The sequence below is a fragment of the Nanorana parkeri genome, unplaced genomic scaffold (genome assembly GCF_000935625.1).
Source record: "Nanorana parkeri isolate BGI_ZX_2015 unplaced genomic scaffold, ASM93562v1 scaffold120, whole genome shotgun sequence".
NCBI classification, from domain to species: domain Eukaryota; kingdom Metazoa; phylum Chordata; class Amphibia; order Anura; family Dicroglossidae; genus Nanorana; species Nanorana parkeri.
Window position 1 is genome coordinate 1367208 of NW_017306388.1, and position 21292 is coordinate 1388499.

Below are 21292 nucleotides of genomic sequence, written 5' to 3' on the forward strand. Positions count from 1 at the left end.
ACATTTGTTTCTTCATTATCCCACATCTGGGTTGCTGTAAACCACCACCATACTGTTTACTTCACGCAAACCTGTGCTTTGCCCATGCGGGGCAGGAAAGATTTGGTTTAATGCGCTCTTCCTTTCTGCTGGAGGTGGGGAACACTACCCACTGGAGGTGAGGAAAAGAAGCTGGTGTGAGGCCGAATCTATCTAGTCATCTGCCGCCGAAGGCAAGGACACGAAGCTGGTGTGAGGTCTGAATCAATCTAGTCATCTGCCGCCGGAGGTAAGGACACGAAGGTGGTGTGAGGTCTGAATCAATCTAGTCATCTGCCACCGGAGGTAAAGACACAAAGCAGGTGTGAGGCCTGACTGAATCTAGCCACCTCCAGCCGTCACCCCGTTGCCCGTGTGACAACAATATGCTATCTCCATTTGCTATCACAGGGAAAAAGAGTGCACCCTGACAGCTGCAAAGAGTGGCAGGGGAATGAAGGCTAGGTCAGTGGCAGTATTTGCTACTGGGGAGGAGGGTATTAAATGAAACCAGTTGATTTTCTGATTTTTCTCTCAATGGGAAGAGCTCAGGTCTGCTTTAAAGAGCATTTCCAGACAACAAGTGGAACTAAACAATGAGCTACTAATGTTATCCAGCAAACACTGCATCTTTGCTTAAATCAAAATGTTTTATTGGGTTGCCTCAATTTGAGTTCTGCAATCCACTGCAGTCAGCCAGTGCAATATATAGTGCATCTCACGGGGCTACAAGCCGTGTATATCGTGAATAGTGATGAGCCGAACACCCCCGTGTTTGGTTCGTATTCGAACTTCCGAACGGCCGAAAAGTTCGAATACGAACTCGAACTCAATGCAAGTCAATGGGGGTCGAACGTTCTAAAATGAATGTCCCCTTTAAGAGGGCTTATATGCAAGTTATTGGCCATAAATGGTGTATGTGGGTCCGGGTACTGCCCTGGGGGACAGGAATCAATGACAAATAAATTACAGTTTTTAAAGGAGCAGTGATATCAACATCACTTAAAGGGTAAGAAAAAAAATGAAAAATTCCTTCAAATATCATGACTGGGGGGTCCCCTTAACCTGACTGTTAAGTGACGGATCTGTACGATGTATAGAACCTGCTGCAGCAAAACTAAAATTTCTAAAAAGGACCAATTTTGTTTTAAAATAAACTGTGTAGGGTTCCCCCTAAAAGTCATACCTGGCCCTTAAGATCTGGTAGGAATATTGAGGGACCCCATGTACAAAAAGAAAAAAAAGTGTGTGGGGTTCCCCCTAAAAGCCATACAAAGCCCTTAAGGTCTGGTAGGAATTTTAAAGAGGAACATGAGGTCCCCCCTAAAATTCCATACTAGACCCTTGATCCGAGCATAGGCCTGGCAGGGCCGGAAAGGGGGGGGGGACGAGCGAGCGACCCCCCTCCCACACCAGGCCACATGCCCTCGGCACTGGGAGGGTGTTCCCGTGCCGATGGGGACAAGGGCCTCGTCCACACAACCCTGACCCGGTGGTTATGGTGGTCTGCGGGCAAGGTGGCTTATTTGCATTGTGGTACCCCTTTAATTAAGGGGCACCCAGATGCAGCCCCCCACCCTTGTGAATGAGTAAGGGGTACCCCTACCCATTCACTAAAGGGTTAAATCAAATAGTTATTAAAAAGTCCAGACGACGGAATAAAAAATAAAACAAAAAAATAAAGATAATTTTTTTTTTTTAAACCCGCCGGCCGCTGCCCTGTCCGCTCCCCACCGACTCATGGCATTTTGACAGATCCCGGCAAAACATACACAATTGGGCGGAGCTAGCGTTGACAGCCATGCTCTGCGCTTCCTTCCGCCGCCGACTATGACTCCTGCAGTGACCATCAGGAGCAACCACATGGCGTGGTAGGGGATGCAGGTATTTGACACTGAGAAGTGTGTTGAATGTGAAGATCCTTTGGGCAGCATAGCTCTGCAGCACAGTGAAGTTTCCATGACTTGGTGGCTGACCAAATCAGTATAAACTGTCTTCTTTATGGTCTCTTACGGGTTTTCTTTTTTTTTGCCAGCCACAGGGTTGCTTTAATGGGTATGTAAACTCCAACATAAACCTTTTATTTGGCCCTTTTTTAGTCTGTTAAATATACAATTAAAAGCATTTTCTTACATTAGTTTGAGAAGTGTAACAAAATAAAACAGTTAAAGTCACAAATATTTACCTCCCCCCATGCTGTTTTAAGGACTTGCCCTAAATGATGCCTCCTAATCTGATCATCTTCTTCCTTCCACTTGTATTCAGGAGTCCCTCCAGCGCTGGTGCTCCTGTCTCTACCTGTCCCACGGTGTCTGTCCAATGTGCGTGCTCCCGGCTGCGTGCATTCACCTTCGCTGTGTCTCTCCTCTTTCTCCCGGCCGAAGATCTTTACTGTGCATGCACCCACCCCATGATCCTGCTCGAGAATCTTCGGACAAGAGCGAGTGATGGAGACAAAAGGTAAAATATAACCTTTTTGGTAACTTTTTAATTGTTTTGAATCTTTTTGCATACATCTACTGCTTGCTAGCCAGAATGTATAATTGTACTTTAAGGCTGGGCACACACATTACAACCATTGCAAGACTTTTGTCTTGCGATGGTTGTAAGGTACTTTAAAAAATGTACGATCTGCCTATCTTGCATAGGCAGATCGTACTTGCGATGATCGCAAGCCACGCCCCCTGAGGGGCGGGCTTCCGATGACCGCAATGCCGAACGGGCAGTGTGCGCTTGCGCACCCCTGCCCGTACGGCTGTTATCGTGCGGACATGCCACAAACCCGCCGAACATTCGAACATGTCCGTAAGTTTAAAGTCGTGCGACCTTACAGTAGTAGAGGTCGCACGGCTTCCACACACCTTACGATAATCGTACGATCGCGGGATTTCCCGCGATTATCGTACGATTATCGTAAGGTGTGTGGGAACCTTAAGTCTGCCACAAATCTTGTGAGCTGCTAAGTTGCTCTCTGCTTGTGCTGATTGTTATCAGTTACATTGTTCTTAGCTATCTCTGAGAACAACAGAACCTTATCCCTTACGTTATAAAGAAGAGGGGAGGCGTCCTGTAGTCTTATCCTGTTTCTGTTGTCCTACTACAGTAGGGTAAGTGAGCATTGTCATCCTAGGAATTGAAGTGTGTGAATGGCAGAATCACCAAATGAAAATAAAAGAATAAAAACTTGAAAAATGAAAACTAATGCAGCCACCAGGTCTAAGGACTGGTAAACTACTGTACAATATATTACATTTCTGCTTTTTGGGTTTAGATACGCTTTAGACTAAACACTCCAAGAATAACTTAAAAAATATGTGCTTATTGACAATTCCCCGTACGTTTTATTAAGGACGCAGGTTACTCAACCTCTTCCAAATATTTCTGGGATCATCCAGAGACATTAAATAAAATAGGAGTCTCGCGACTGCTTTACTCTGCAGTGACTGTCTCGGAGACTAAATAAGTTATTATTTCACTGTCAAACATGCAAGATAAATAGGGTATCAACTGTCTTGGTTTTCTCTCCTGGCTTCTATTCATCACTGAACTCGTAATCGGTCATGGATTCTCATACTAAGGGAGACGTCCAGCACCAACAACTGTATACAACACATAGTTTCATCTCAATTAAAATGCACTGGACCATGGACGCAAGTTGGCTACAGAGACGGTACACAGTTCTTGGCCAGTTAAAATCCATTTCCTATTATAGTCATAGGAACCCAAGCAATATAAATATTCAAGTGGTGAATAACGGAACATTCAACTGCCTTTAACAGGGCTTTTGGTTTACGGTGTTATATAAAAGAAGTAGCGTTTGACTCCAAGAACAAGATGGCATCATTACAGTCAAATAAAATATGGACACAATTAGCAAGGCCTCTTCAAGGGTGTCTAAGATTAGAATTTTCTGAAAATGGTTATCTTATTAGAATTTGTTTTTCTTGGGTTGATTTTTTCCCTGGTCTCTAATGACTTCCAAATAGCTGCAGATTTCAAAATGCCCTTTCCTCATCAACTAACTCTTTTGCAAGAGTTCACTGAGATAAAAGAGAGTCCTTCAACATGACCTATGAATTCAGAGGTGACCCAGGGAAACTTGACACAACATGGCACAAGTGTACCAAAAACATCCAGCTTCCATAACACTACGCAAGATGGAATTTAGTAGAGCATAATGAGAAGGTGTAAGTGGAATGTACTGATCTAAGCAAATTCAGTATAAATATATGACAATGTACCTCCACTACAGCAATGGTGTTCAATGAAGGATTTAATGTATGAAGGATTATACCAAATACCATACTCGGTACAAGTACAGATACTTTTCCAGCTGCAAGACTAGACTAGAGAAAAATTCACAAGTTAGGAGGCAGCTGTGATTTGTAAGCAGCACACGGAACTCCTGGGATTTGTACATCTCTGTTTTAATGTATGATTTTGTTTTTATAAATATAAATAAAGGGATGCACCAATACCATTTTTGCAAGTACAAGTACTGATAAAAAATGTTTATTGTCATGTGACAGTTTTTATAGAACAATACAGACTAATGATTTCAGGACAGTGGTGGAGCGCCAGAGCTAGGTCTCAGCTGCAACTCCTGCAACCCTGGTAGTTCACATGGAAATGCAAAGTATCGGCACAGGTACTCGAAAAATATCAGTGCATCCCTAGCTAAGGCCCTCCACCAAGATCTCCTCACCCAAAAAAATTGTAGCAAAAATGGTTTATTTCTCCTGTTTTTATCCACACTGTAGAGTAAAGGAGAACATAGATGAGATATCTAACCTTCCACTTACTGCTAAGACCCAACACCACTATCTCCTCAAAAACATAGTAGCAAAATGGTTTGTTCCCCCCATTTTTCCAACAAAAAGCATAAGTAGACAGATATTTTCCACATGTTGGAAACTCTCTGCAACAATAAGGACTTCCACAAATGTATGTTATAGCCCAAATGAAGTCTAAAAAATTGTAGCTATGCAGTCAGACATTGTACTAACAACCATCGTTTTCATTGTCTTTCCTTAATATCCTGGTTGTGTAGGTAATCTAAATATGACTAATAGGCACCAGAAAAGACCAAGTGTGCTCTGTAATCCGCAGACCTGACACACACCCTACCTCTTCAATAACAAAAGTCTGAGGACATGGGGGAGTGGCCTTTACTCAGCTATGCCATCACAGATCACTGCAGAGTGAGGGCAAGAAGCAACCTTTTTCCTGAGAATAGGGTATTTAAAAGTGTATATAAACCCAAGAACAACAATATAACATGTTGCAAATTACCAGTTCTTAGAAGTAGTGGCTGCAATAGTTTTCTTACTTTTAAGATTTTTTCTTTTTCACCTGGTGTACCTGCCAGTAACACACTTTCTGTCCTGGGGTGACAACATTTACTCAGTGTACTGTTTCGATGGAGGAGCAGCACTGTCACCCTAGGACAGGAAGTGTTTAGGACCACAGAACACTTCCCCCCTTTTCTCTTTAAATAACATAGGGGAAGGTGTTCGGTACTACACAAAGATAACAGGGAATGCATTTGAAAACAGTGCAGCAGAGGCTAAAAGCACAGGAAGTTATTAACTCACAACTTTTCTCGCGCAGCCAACAGCTATTTTTTTCACATTTCTCAAATAGATGCATTAAATCACATTCAATGGCATATTTATCAGATCAAAAAGTAACAAATAAGAGAAGTTAATTCTTAGGGTTTACATAAAGCTTTTCAAAGCAAAAATCAGTCACCAATCATACCATATAAGAAGGGATGCAGCGTTACCGTTTTTTCGGTATCGAGTACCGATATTTTTTTTCCGGTACTTGCCGATACCGATTACTAATACCGACATCCGTGGGGTTGGATTATCAGGAAGCTGGGAGACGGGCCATGACCCGCCGCCCGACTTCCTGATTGCCTGGAAAGTCGGTGTTCTAATCAATAGAATACTGGCTTCACTTCCCTCACTATTCCTGGCCAATCATTGGCACGTCATGACCCGACTCCCTGCTTTCTGATTGGTCAGGTAGCCGGCTCCCTAGCCAATCAGGAAGCCCGGCGGCATGTCATGACCTTCCTCCCGGATTCCTGATTGGCTAGGAAACTGGCTTCACTTGTTGCTAGACAGCCTGGCTTCCTGACCGGCCAGGAAACCGTGAGGGGGGTCATAACCCATCGCCGGCTTCCTGATTGGCCGGAAAGCTGGCTCCATGCTCCCTCGTGGCACTGCCGGTCAAAGACTGCCTCTGACTGGAAGTTCTGGTATGGAGGGTAGGTATTGGAGCATTTGGGTGAGTACGAGTACTCCCCCAAATACTCGGTATTGGCACCGATACTAGTATCTGTGCATCCCTACATATAAGGGAACAGGACTATAAAGAGGTAAAAGATGCAAGACAATTTTTGGCCTTCAAAGTCAACTACAACCCAAACTAATATTTCCATTTTGTGTGGTTTTTGTCAAACTGAAATCACATAGAAGTCCCAGTTATCTCCAGTTTCGGCTGCCTTTACAAGGTCATATACTGGTGACCCGTTACAGCTATTATGTAAACTGGGCAAAGTTGGACCCATTTTAGACACTATGTTATGCAGGAGACTTACAAAAGGGAAACAATAAAAATTAATAAGGACTGCAGCATCAAAGCAGACCCCACTACAGTCTGAGTTTAATGTAAGAGTGAAGAGAGAACTTCATTGAGTGCCCATATGAATTAAAACATTTGGTTCAGTACAATTTTTAAGCGCAGATCACACAGTGTTGGTGCTCATTAGGATAAATTCCTTAAAATACCCAAATAGGGAAAAAATATCAAGTTTTCTTTAATATAGCCGTATAATGAAGAACAAGATCTGCCCACTTTTATCTAGAGTCAGACTACAAAGAAAAACGTGTTAATAAACAATCTCTCCCCTTATATTACCCTGAATGTTTCAGTAAACAATCAGATGTTCCTAGTAGACCTTTGAAATTAATTGACATATCCATAAGAGACAGACTGCCCACTGAGATATCTCATTGCAAAATGCTCTATTGAGGCTCACAGTCCATACACAACCCACTAGAACTTCTCCCCCTGACCTGCCTCTCACAAGGTTTAGTCATAACTCTATGATTGAGCGTCTTGTGACGCGTCCATGCAAGGATTTCTAGCTGGTTATGTATGGACTATGAGTCTCAAAGGTTATTGCAGCAGAATATCTCCACGTGCAGATGCCATGTTTTGTGGGAATTGTTCAGTAAATGTTCAGTAAATGAGACTGTAGCAAGTCAAGGTATGAACAGACATTTGTTTCGAGGTCTTGAGCACACGCACCCTGGAGACGATCGTTGGCTCTTTGGATTGTCATACATTGTCATAGTCTGATGATAAATAAATACACATTTACAGATAGTCTGATCATCTGATTTTTGTGTTCTGATTTTTACATACAGCTCAGAGTCATCAAAAAAAACCAAATCCCCCCTATTTATGCCAGTGATTGTTGGCCTTTAGTCCCTTTCTTCCCCTCGATCAGAATGGTCTAGCAACAATACCAACTGAGGTCTAGAATATTTTAATTCTGTCACTGATCCCCAGGCAAAGAAACATGAACAAGTTTGACTGATTGCTAGACTTTCATAGTTCCAGCTTTGGAATGGCTCCTCCCAAGAATTCTGCAGTAGAAGAGACCTAGAGGAAGACACTTTACTGGTGGAAAAGAGAGAAATAAGTTTACCTTGGCATGTTCGCTCATCAGTCAATAACTTGTAGCCTTTCTGGCAGCTGCACTCAAAGCTTCCAACAGTATTACGACAGAAATGGTCACAGCCGCCGTTGTTGACCAGGCATTCGTCAATATCTAAAAGAAGGGAAAGAATAACACACACATTTAGTACATTTTAACATAATAGACGTAAGGAACTGCTCAATTACAATTTGAAAAGTTTACTTTAAAAGGAGTTATAAAGTCCCAGCATATACCATCCTGTTATAACATCCACATTGTAATAGGAATACATGCTAGAGTTGTTTTGATAATGCAATCAAAGCTTACTTACACTGTTTGCATTAAATGAATACAGCGCTGAGTTATTTGTGCCCTTTATATCTGCATGGAGTTCAGATTTAAGCTGCAGAGAAACACTAAAGGGTGGAATTGAGAATATGGCCTGCATACCACAGGTTCCTATCAGGTGTTCACAGAAGCAGCCTGGTGTACCCAAGCATCTTTAGGATGAAAAAGAAAACACCTTGGGCCACTAACATGCGTCCCATAACGCATTTCGGTGGTAAATTTCAAAGTCTGCTAGAGTATTCCTTTAAGCCTGCCCTATTGCCTGAACGAGCCCCTAGCATTAATGCACAGAAAAGAACATTGCACTTCAAGCAAATATCCAACCTATTGTTTTCTTTTGCTCTAATTCCCACAGAGAGATTTTGAAGAGTGGTCTACTATTTACAATAAAAACAGCATATTTTTTCCCTGCCAACTGATGTGTAATATCTCAAATTAAAGCCAGCTGAGTGATCTTGTGTTCGGTGAGAGAACTCTACAGCTGGCAGATAAAGTCTTCTGGTTTTGTCATTCATAATGAGAATAAAGCCCAGGAAAATAATCCGATGCTCCCCCGGGGGGTGCCAAACTAAAAGTCCCAGCAGCTTTCCTTTATAAGATTATTGGGACAGCACAGCATGCTGGGACTTGTGCAACAGCTCAAGAGCTGCAATACGATTGCTGCGTTCAGTTTTGAATTTTAAGCGTGAGTTTAAACATTATAACATGTCCTCTTCTTTCAATAAAAAAGAAACCAAACTACAGAATTGTAATATACAGTATACATTGTTTGACTAACCTTGCCAGCGCTCCCCCACTGCTCCCGCCTCCATCTTAGCGAATACTAGGGGAAGCGGTGATGTTTCTCGCTTTGTCATGTGACAGTGCTTGGGCCTAGAGATTGGCTGTTAGACCCAAGCACTTTAACATGGAAGGAGGTCACAACCTCCCCATTTCCAGTAGTACTAGGTGTTGTCACTGGTTCTGACAGAGCAAGGAACTCGAAGGCACGAGAGTGACTTATCCTGCTGTGCCTGTGTGTTTGTAGAGAGACACCCACAGCTTTCTAGCACACACAAGGGTGGCTCTATATGACCCTGCAAGGGAAAGGAGCCACCCTATAACAGGATATCAGTATCAGTGCACAGGAGACCAGCTGATACTGAAAGAAACTAAAACTTTTAAACATCAAGGAACAAAATCCATTGTATTGGCTTAACGACCATTTGAACTGGCTTAACAACCATTTGATTTTAATATAACTTTAAGCAGCTTTAAACACAAATTCTGACTCCTACCCCCTCTTTTAAAAACAAAATTTGGCCTGTAATCTGACATTTAAAAGACTACAGTTCTCCTGCAAGCAAATTAAGCTGCAAGAAGCTACGGAATGAATTAGACTCCAAACACTTGTCTGTTTTTGTCGTCTACAACCTCAACGCTGTCCATCCATATCTCTCAGCACAAGCCATTAGGAAACTAAGAAAGTAACTGAAAGTTAGAGCCCCTGTTAAGTTTTTATTTCCATTTGTGCACCTACTAGGGAGATTTGTCCTCACTTCATGCTAGAACAGGAAGCGATAAGATATTTCTTCAAAAGTGACCCACATTTACCCCAAACCTCCCCATTTACATTATGCCTGACATTTCTTTTTAATTTTATCTCCTTGTTCCTGTATTGGGAAACAGCTTTTATTACTCTGTGACATCACCAGACTAAAAATCCTGCAGGAGCTGCTGCAGAAGCTCAATGCCCGTTGATGTAGGCCTGCCCTCAGAACTGCATTTGATATTTCTTCAAAAGTGACCCAAATTTACCCCAAACCTCCCCATCTACATTATGCCTGACATTTCTTTTTAATTTTATCTCCTTGTTCCTGTATTGGGAAACAGCTTTTATTACTCTGTGACATCACCAGACTAAAAATCCTGCAGGAGCAGCTGCAGAAGCTCAATGCCCATTGATGTAGGCCTGCCCTCAGAACTACATTTGCCAAGAGACCTTTCCCCACACAAAAAGTGCCTAAAGAGGCTTGTGGGAGTCAAGGCAGCTTTGTTTTTTTGCTAGGAAAAAAACAAAATGATTGCATTTGAAGAGGGAGGGAGAGGGTAGTCCAGCAGGAAGATCTGACAAGGCTTATTGGGATTTCAGTGCAGCAAAAGCAGTGTTGTCAGCTAAAAAAAAGGAGGTTAGGAGTTTTTAACTGGGTTTTTATCAGATCAACAGGTGTTTTTTGTACATGATTTGCGTTTTTAAAGTGATATAAATGGAGCAATGTGAAGAGATGTATTAAATGTTTTTTTTTTTTATTATGAAAATGATATAAACTTTAAAGACTGAATATTTAAATTCTTGCATAAGCCCAATCTTGACTGGTTATCATTCATGTACATAACCTTACCAGTACTTTAACCGATATAAAAAAAAAAAAAACTTTCTTTCTCTATATGGTTTGTAAATATATGGTCATAGGTGCTGCCATATTTGTTTATTATATACTCTGATCCTCTTATGTCACTGAATGTCAACAAAACAGACCTTTTGCAGTAATGCATTACAGACCTATAATGCTCCTGTAAGCCTAGGACTAAGTGATCTTTTTGCGAGCATCATCTTTTATTCACTGCCAGAAAATGTGTTCAAAATATTAATGTGATTTGGTAATTTGCCCCATAGATGCATGAGGATTTGATTGATTGCCTTTAAAATGTATCTGTTGCCTGCGCACAACATGGCAACCCTTGTATTGACTGGACTGGTGTTTGATGTGGCACCCCATCAATTCTCTAGGAACCAGTGATGGGACCAATGGGAGTCAAGAGTTGATTCCCATTGGTTCAGCTACAAAATATCTGCCTACACTGTTTACAGATGACAGCTGGTCTTCAAATCTCAGAGCACAAAAGGTAGCCTGTCAAATTTTCATCTTCATCTTTGGTTTACCACTTAATGTATCACTAAACCAGAACAAGCGTAGGTCAGCTGTTCTCAGATTTGTTCTGGGCTTGTGACTTATTTTGTAGTGAATCAATGACTAGGATGGTGGCAATGGGTCTTTCACCTTTACATACACGTTCCACAAGTCTATCTTGACAAGTTCCCTTTAAAAGGTCCCCTGGACTTTAAAAGGTTTTTTTCCATCGGCAAATTGCTTTGGGCTCGAGTTTGATCTTTGTTTTCTTCTCACTTCCCAGCACTAATTCATGGACTTGGAGTCCTAGAGCACTTTCCACAGCCAATGATCTCATTTTAATGTCAGATTTTAATATCAGCGGCTTGGCTCTTATCTAACACATAGTGAGAAATACTTTGGTCAGCTACAAGTAAGCAGGCGGAGCTGCACAGCAAGGGAAAGCATTTGGGTGTCTAAGACAGTACAGAGTCTTTGCAGTAACTAAGGCAGGTTTATCACATCGTAGAGCAATTTTGTACATGTTGGATACCTGGTCCTCTCCCTCTACGTGATTACTGTTCTGGTTGTGATGTAGCTGGCAGCGGCAGAAACCACGGCGCCCAGAGTGGGGGACACACTATCTGAAGTGTTGGGCACCATCGATGCCCGTAGCTCTTTAAATGAGCAAATACTGAAGTCGGTCAGAAAAAGAAAATTATTATACTATTTATTTTACAGGGTGGTTCTGTTTTTATTATTTTATCGTAGTGACAGGGTTGGTTGGAAAAAAAAAACCAACATTGCAGGTCTCCGAACAATGTTCTCAAATGAGAAATAATGGCCCTATTTTTGAGATACGTGACAGGATGAGACATGTGAATATCTTCTGTTCTAAGAAGGTTTTACTGCGCTACATGCTTACATGCTGCAAAAACAGCAATTTTCTTAATTTTATTTAGCAGTAAAAATATATGGATGATTGTAGTTAAGCTTGTGTGAAGTATCCTTGCCTGCTGTCTATTGTCAGATTGCAACAATTGCTGTCCATGGAACTGTACAGGTGAAACTCGAATAATTCGAATATCGTGCAAAATTCATTTATTTCACTAATGCAACTTAAAAGGTGAAACTAATATATGAGATAGACTCATTACATGCAAAGAAAGATAATACAAGCCGTGATTTGTCATAATTGTGATGATTATGGCTTACAGCTCATGAAAACCCCAAGAACCCCAAATCCACAACCTCAAAAAAGTAGATTATTACATGCAATCAATAAAACAAGGATTGTACATAGAACAATATCGGACCTCTGAAAAGTACAAGCATGCATATGTACTCAGTACTTGGTTTGGGCCCCTTTTGCAGCACTTACTGCAATTACTTTTGCACGATATTCTAATTATTCGAGTTTCACCTGTATCTTGCAGTACCGGGCAACTCCAAAAAAAAAAAAAGGCATGCAAAGGCAAAACCCTTCTTTTTTTTTGTTTTTTTTAGCTTTGAATAGCTGGGAAGGGTTGGGCCCTCTATCAAGTTTTATTGTTGTCTGTGTTCTAGTGACCAATGTCACGGAGACAAAAAGTGGTAGAAAATTCAAAATGTTACGGTAGTCACCAGAACAAGACACAAGGGTCAATCTTGCAATGGGGACATCTGTTCCAGTAAGAACGGTATTCCAACTTGCTTCTCCAAGATAGGAAGTGAACAGAGGCCTTAAAGAAGTTTTAACTCTTCTCTAACCAAAAAGTATTTTTCTTTTACACCCCATCAGTGAAATGCACATCTAGAATCGCCATTACCTTGGATAAAGGGGCAAGGCCATAAAACATCTAAGTGGAGGTATTTTGCTCCAGGTGGCCAGCTTAGTCCCTATTTACATTATAGATTTTTTTTGCTAATTTCCATCCAGGCTGATTCAGTGTCCTGTACAGTTCTGTTCCACTACTACAAGCTATCCCTCCTTTTGCCAGGTTTATGAAAGTGGCAGTTTTTGCATCTCTTTAACGGAGAATTATGGGGTGAGTGAAATACACTCATCCCCATAATTGGAGCCGTCACACGTCGGCTCTATTGATCAAGAACTCAGCGATCACATACAGCTGACGGCTCAGCTCCTGATCTTCTCCCTGCAGAGAGTGGTGACTTCCGGTCACTGCTTTCCGCAGGGATTCCCCCTCCACTCTCTCTATTCCTCCACCGCTGACTGGAGGAACAGACGGCAAGGGGGTGGGCACAGTTGGCGTTGCCTCTAGCAAGGCATAGCCAGCTGTCAATTAGGCAGCGGGGTATATCCTGACAATATTGTGAAACAAAGAACTGTAAAAGTGCCGCACTCCACTGCTAAACTTAAAACCCTCACCTTAATATGTGCAAAATAGTGTGAGTTGATCTAACAATTAAGTGGGGAAAAAACCTGTGAATAACACTGATTAATAACAAGACAGAACATCTAATGTAAAATACAAATGTGGTGTTCCCAGCAAAGAGAAAACGCACGCTAACCTCTCTCTACTTGCGTGCTCTGTTCCTCAGCTGCAACCTACGCGCATTACGTTATTCGAGACTTCATCAATATTGTCTGGATTCATCCCGGCTGCAGCGCGGCTCTGCTCTGTCAGCATATAGTGGGCAATAGCCCGCTATATGTGGAGTTTTGGGTCACAGGAGGACATTAGTATATGTCCTCCTGTGACCCTAAAGAGAACTATGGCTATAAAAGGTTGGGGCAAGGAACTTGACATCCAATGGCAATTAATTTCCCTGGTTACATGCTCTGATCAAGTCACTTCTTTGTAAGTGCAATTTATCTATATATTGATTAAAATGGGTTTTATCTGCACTGTCTGGTGTGGTTGGTTTTGTTTTATCATTACTCACAGTTTTATTTGCCTTTGGATATATATGGGGCCTGCATGGAAGAGCAAACAGCCTAGTCACTACTTAGGATGAGCGAATTGGCCTAAGATCGATTTGCCAGCCATCCACTGAATCAATCAAAAATGCAAGAAATTGTGAACTTTATTCCAAACGCCACTGAAATCTACAGGAGAGCGAATCTCTAAAGAAGAACTCCAGGGAAAAATAATCTTAATCCTTGCAGTGGGGCTACTGTTTTCATCTAGGAGTGAAACTAACAAAGTGATACTCACCCAAACCTTGAAGCCGACTGGCTGTTAGGCTGGTCCTTGCCGCCTCTCTCCCCCTCCACTACAGCGATCCAAGGTCCTGCGACTCCTCACGTCCAATACAAGGACGTGAGGGACATCACTGGAGTGAAGGAGGAGAGAGGCTTCAGAGACTGTGGCATCTGATATTCTTTTACTGAGCGTGAATTTACTGGTTGGAGTAGCAGCCATTGCAGATTTAAAAGCTATAGGAAAGCCCTAAACTTCCCACAATGAGCTGCACGTGTTCTAATGATTATATAACTATTTTTTTTATTGTAAGACCATGCCTCCCTAGTTGAAGCGGGATATGGATGGCAATGCAACCCTGGGGGCTGCCTTTAAAATAACATTTTTAAAAAGTCCTAAACCAAAAACACTAACTTGTCCCTATGCAAAATTTACAAAAAAGGGGTTCCTTGCAAGATAATGCTGCCAGCTCAGACAGTTGTCTTAGATTATTTTTTTTTTATTTTACAGGGGAAAAAAAGCCAAAAATATTGCCCTGACTCCATTTTACCTTTCTTTTTTCTTTCCTCTTACTATGCTGCATTTTGAAAAAGATAGTCAACAGCCAGCGTTTAATTAAAAAAAGATATATATATACACATTAGAGTGCAATTATTTTGCTAAAAAAAAGGACACCAAAATATTGTGGTGCCTACCGGCAAACTACTTCATCAATTGTACTAGGCGCCATTTTGAGCAGAACCCACACCATCACGATTTTAATCAAGAAATCAACATCAGATTTTAATTATTTCACTGAAAAAGCCTCCAAAATATTGCAATGACTACGTGCACAGTAGCACTTTGACTAGGCTGCTTTTTCAACAGGACCCACACCATAAAGAGTATTTATTTAGCTGAAACAAACCTTGAAAGTATTGTAGTGATTATGTGCACAGTATTTAAACACTTTGACCCGGCCACTTTGTCAAGAGGACCCACATCAGCCAGCTTTTAATTAAAAAACCAAAACAAATTACAGTGTATTTATTTCACTGAAAAAGCCCCCAAATGGTTGTAGTGAATATGTAACACAGTCTTACACTGACCCCCCTCCTTTTTTTTTTATACCCCAGAAATAAAACCGTGAAAGCAAAGACAAAAAAGCCCCCCCCAAAAAAAGAGGGTGCTTTCAGCAATCAGCAGCAGTTTTGGCATCTCGCTTCCCCTTGCAGTTTGTGACCTCTCTCTATTCCTAAAACACACTGAACAAAGGCTGCTGGAAACACCTCCTTTTATAGGGACGGGGCTGGCACATAAAAAAAAAAAAACATGATTGGCCCTTCTAAGCCACCTAACCACAATTCATGTGCATTGCTGGTAAATGGTTGCTACAGCGGCAAACAGCCATATTAGTTCCCTATTTCCTCAAAATCCGCCAATGACCTGGGCTTTGGTCTATCTCATGGTCAACCCAAATCTTAAGCTCATACCTAGTCACTAGTGAGGCTCATTACAGATTAAGATTTTATCCACCTTTGCTTAGAGTGGGGAAGAGGTAGAACCTTCTATCAAGATATTATTTCTGTATCCCCATTGGGGGTATTTACCTTCTCTGTTTATCCTGGGGACCACTGTCTCCAGTACAGAAATATATGGGAGTCCAAAATTTTAGAGTAGTCAAAGAAACAGGGGTAAGGGGAAATCTTCCCTTGGGCGAACATGTTCTGATGACTGTCTAAAAGGGGCTTTAGAAAATCTCTTCTTTCTTACTGTTGTGTCTCTGGGAAGGGAAGTACCCCGTACACAAACAACAAAATAAATGAATACATTAAATAAATAATTAGATAAAATAAATAAAACTAACATATCTTAATCATTTCCCATTCTATATAAAACGAAAAAGAAAAAAGATTTAGCTTTAGATATACTTTAATTGAATGACTGTCTCTCTAAAAAATCAGCACAGAACTTACAAGTAGCCTGTAAAACGAAAAATGGCATCCCAGGAAATGCCCCTAGGCCTATTATAATTAGATTTTCAATTTTGGCAAGGTACACGTGCATATCTGAAGGTATGTTGTAGGCAAAGTAAAAGAAGAACATCTACACTGATTTAAAATGTGTTTAATAAACTGCAAAGAGGAGTGACAACCTGCAAAGTGTAGTAACCCATAGCAACCGTCATTGCAAGATTTGATCTGGTCGTTATGGGCTATTGCCCACTGCTTTTTTCCTGATTGAATAACATCATCGTGGCTGCTTGGGGAAAATTTGTCTGTTTTCATAAATTTGCCTCCCTGTATTTTCCAAAAAGTGAACTGATAATATAAAGTCGGCGCACAGAGCGTGCATAGATTGCTGTAAACACATCAGTGCTAGCACATGTATGTTATATTGCTCCCGTGCCCCGGCAGAGCCCTTCACGGTAACCATGGCAGTGAGACAGCAGGCTCAAGACATGTTTGCCTAGCGTAAGCCCTGAATATCACCCCTCTAGTCAAACAATGAGCCAGAAGATTAACAAGGATTTCACAGTGAGGAAAAGGGGACTCTTCCAAGTAATAAAAGCAATGTGCTTTCTTCTGCTTCATCCGCTAGGTATTATGAAATCTATCCATGCACGGGGTCAAATACATAGAAATACGATTAGAGCCGGCGAGGTTCTGGGCGCCTCTGTCGTTAGTTATGCAGCTACCGCTGTCACGGCTGTACTGCTGTAGTTTAGGGCTCAAGTTCATCTTTGTAACTTTTCCTACCTGTTGCATATTTGCTGCTGAATTTTGCATTTTCTCCATTGCTTTAAAGTGTGCCTGTGCCCAACCCGCTGCCCCCTTGTTACACGTTCACCCACCACAGCAAAGTGAAAAAGTATTTTTCCAATTCAAGTGAGCCTGTGCCCACTTCGCTGCCCCCATGCTACCTGTTCACCCACCACAGCAAAGTGTAAAAGTATTTTCCAATTCAATCTGTTTAGAGCTTACACAGGGTTAAGGACTATTCCCTGCCCTCAACATTACAGCACCAGCAACCCTAAGCAGGATGGGAGCGAGAGAGAGTGAAAGAGCGAGAGAGAGAGAGAAAAAGGAGAAAGAAAGAGCGCAAGAGAGCGCGCGCGCGAGAGAGAAAGAGACCCTGCAACAAAACCTCCCTTGGCTAGACATCCAAAAGCTGCTGAGTGCCGCCATCTTGGATGTGACGTCAGCAGCCCCAGCAGACACATAGCTGTCACTAAAGTGACACTCTCTGGAATTCCCCCTCCCTCCTCCCTGCAAGGGGTCTGTGCTAAGAAATTGACTTTTCCTGGAGTAGTCAAATTTTCTATCACATTCAAAGTCGCACTGCAATTGACCAAAATAAATATGTATGGAAAATAAAAACACTGAAGGTGAGCATTTAAAATCATTGATTTGTCTGTGCATTTACCTAAACTTTTTTGAGTTGGTGACCGGATCTCTAACTGAAAAAGAACCAATAGGCCTTCAGTTTGTCAGGAACTAAAGGCCCAGCATGTCCTTACAGCCAGCATGTGAGCTAAGAGGGACAGCTGGAAGTCCACCTGTTGCCTATCACAGATTTCTAAAGCCAAAGTTTTTTTTCTGTGGTTTTAGATAAAGTGGGGAATGCTGAAACCTGTCAGATTTTATTGCAGTCCGTGTATCTACTGGAGAGATTCATCCTCTCTATTTGTCCTGGTAACCACCTTCAAGGAGAGACAAAAAGTGATGGGAAATGCAAAATGATACCATTGTCACCAGAAAGGGAGATGAGGGCAAAAGTTTTAGTGGTGACATCCTTTCTGGTGACATCTTAGAGGAGATTTCTCCTAGATTTGGAGAGATTTCCTCTTATAACCTCTTGTATGAAGTGAAAGCTCTGCTCTCTATCAGTATATTTCTAGTCAGTACATGAATGGCTACTTGCACTCCTGCTTCCCTCTACACTCCATCCCTGATGTCCAGGTACCGCAAGAGGCTGAAACCAGGTCAAAATCAATTACTAATACTGGCGTGTTAAAATAAATAAATACATTTATGATGTATTATTGATTAAAAAACTGCATTAATTTGCATCTTTCATATGCACCTAGATGCATGCTCACAGGAGCCCTATGACCCACCTATAGTCTTGCTGTCCAAACGCTCCAACAACTCCCACAAACTCAGCACAGGTAGTATCACAAGTGACAAATGATGTTGTGATCATAGAGTATTAACCCCTCTGCACAACTATGAAGGCCTGCTCAAGGACCATGGGGATCATGTATCGGGGGCTTACTCAAATGTAAAATGTGCAGTAATATAGAGAAGATTTGCATCCTTTAACATGTAAAAAGCTGTAAAACCAAAACTATGCCATTGTTTCGTTTTTTGGATCGAGTGGAGCTACAGTAGGTTAGAGTTTTTTGCCTGAGTCCCTTTTGCGGAGTTATCTCCGTGCTTCCTGTCAGGGCAGGAAGTAATAGGAAAACTCTCCCATGGGTACATGGACAAAAACATGTTTGGTATAGTGGAGAAGGGTTAGAAACAAGGATTTTATTGTTGCCTGTGCCTACATCTCACAAAGACAACCGTGTTTGGGAGATGGCAAAAGTTACCAAGGGGTTCATAGATAAAAAATGTTATCTGACAGTTGGCTGGAGTTAGGCTTTAAGGTGTTCCTGTGGCCAGACTTTGCACATTAAATGGTTTGCATATAGTAGTACAAGACTGACCTATGTAGCTGCAGCATCTATGGGGAAATGCCTCTTTAAAACGGACAAAGGCACTGAAATTGCAGCTTCTCCACCCTCATTGTCTCTGGCAGTAGTGACTTGGCAGTCTGCCAAACTTCCAGTCTACACAAACAGAAGACTATGTAAGCTGGTAGAAACTGTCTGAAATCCTGACTTTATGTGATATTTGAGGATGTATTACTTCAAAGTACCTCCAACAACAGAGGTCAGTGAGGGTGTGTTTTAAAGATCTATCCCTGCTTGTTGAGAATGTTATTACCTTTATGTCCATAGTCTGGACACAGCAGCATTTTTAGCCACATCCCATAGACTACACCTACGGTGCCACAATTGATAGAAAAGATTTTAACAGGTGCCTTGTTACTAGTTATATTCAGATTGTTATTATTATTGAGATTGAAGTCCTTCTTGAAATAAGACAAACTTGACCATGGTAGCCAACAGTCTAAGATACATATACAGCAAGCTACACAGGAAAATAATAGAGGTAATTAGAAAACGAGAAGATTTTTCTACATTTAACATCAGTTTCTGATTACTCAGAGGCAGCGACTGCACTCTTTCTCCAGTTCTCTGTCTTGCAGTGTTTAATTGCTTTTTTAGCGTTTCAGAGTCACTACATGTGAAAGCAGTCTGCTAAATATTTGTGTGTGGTTTTCCATTTAATTAGCAATGTGTGAAGGCTTTATCCGCCTGCAGCACAAGATGGAACAAACATACAAACAGGACCCCACTGTCACCTCAAAAAATCTCCTCAGACGTCTGCTTGGAGCCCAAGAAGGATGCAGGAAAAGCCACACACTTCCTGCTGCTCACTCACTTTATATGTAACTATTTAAAGCACAGAAGTAGCAAGTCAGAACCAAATAAAGAGCAATATAAGTCAATGTCGTCTGGTGGGCCTACAATATACTGTATACACCTTCTACAGAGTGCCTGAAGGATACATAAGCAGCCCAGAGATTCCTGTGAAGAACATATGTCACCTGAAGTGTGCGCTGTGCAGTACACACGTTGTCCACAGAGTTCTGAACAGTACATACGCCACCTGTATTCTGCCACCTGTGGCCTCCTGTATAAAATTTTACACTCCACCTATAGACTTCTGTACAGTATAATACACTCTAACTATAAACTCTTGTAGAGCATTAGACACACCATCTATTGACTTCTATATAGTATTACATGCATTATCAGTGGGCTCCTGTAATATTATACACACCACCTGCTGTCTCCTGTGTAGTAGTACATGCCCCACCTACTGACTCCTTCACAATGTTATCCGCACCACCTGTGAATGCCTGCAGAGTATTATACGAGCCACCTGTGGGCTCCTGTACAGCATTATAGGCACCACCCGTAGTCTAATGTACAGTATCAAATGTGCCGCCTGTGGGCTCCTGAACAGTATTAAATGCAGCACCTGTGGACTCTTGTGTAGTACATGTTACCTGGACTTCTATACATTATTGTATGTGCCACCTGTGTAGTATCGCATGTGCCACCTGTGTAGTATCGCATGTGCCACCTGTGTAGTATCGCATGTGCCACCTGTGTAGTATCGCATGTGCCACCTGTGTAGTATCGCATGTGCCACCTGTGTAGTATCGCATGTGCCACCTGTGTAGTATCGCATGTGCCACCTGTGTAGTATCGCATGTGCCACCTGTGTAGTATCGCATGTGCCACCTGTGTAGTATCGCATGTGCCACCTGTGTAGTATCGCATGTGCCACCTGTGTAGTATCGCATGTGCCACCTGTGTAGTATCGCATGTGCCACCTGTGTAGTATCGCATGTGCCACCTGTGTAGTATCGCATGTGCCATGTAGTAGTCAATGTGCCATCTGTGTAGTATCGCATGTGCCACCTGTGTAGTATCGCATGTGCCACCTGTGTAGTATCGCATGTGCCACCTGTGGACTCCTGTACCGTATTATATGCCCCACCTGCAGACTCTTACTGAGTACACACAGATAGGTACTGCATGTACTCCTGTAGAGTACATCAAACCACCTGTGGAGTAGACAGGGCCGCCGGTGGACTCCTGTAGAGTAGACATGGCTGCCAGTGGAGTCCTGTAGAGTAGACACAGCCACCTGTGGACTCCTGTAGCTTAGATACGGCCGCTTAAGGACTACTGTAGAATAGACATGGCTGTCAGTGGACTCATGTAGAGTAGACACAATCACCTGAGAACTTCTGTAGAGCAGACACTACCACCTGCAAACTCCTGTAGAAGAGACAGCTACCTGTGGACTCCGATAGAGTACACAATGTTGCCTGTAAACTCCAGCAGAGTATACACAGCTACTTATGGACTCCAGTACAGTATACACATCTACGTATGGACTCCAATAGAGTATATTCAGCCACCTGTAGACTCCAGTACATTATACACAGCTGCCTGTGGACTCCAATAGAGTATACAAGGCCACCTGTAATCCTCAGTAGAGTATACACAGGCAGAGGCGTAACAATCGGGG

At 42.0% G+C, this 21292-nt stretch overlaps 1 protein-coding gene across 1 annotated transcript in view; it reads right to left on the reverse strand.

Annotated features, from left to right (window-relative positions):
• SCUBE1 (signal peptide, CUB domain and EGF like domain containing 1) overlaps positions 1-21292 on the reverse strand; it is a 233039-nt gene that overhangs the window by 34098 nt on the left and 177649 nt on the right. Inside the window, exon 9 of the mRNA XM_018553435.1 lies at positions 7742-7864. Within this exon, the coding sequence (XP_018408937.1) occupies positions 7742-7864 (123 nt within the window). The remainder of the gene's footprint in view (positions 1-7741; positions 7865-21292) is intronic.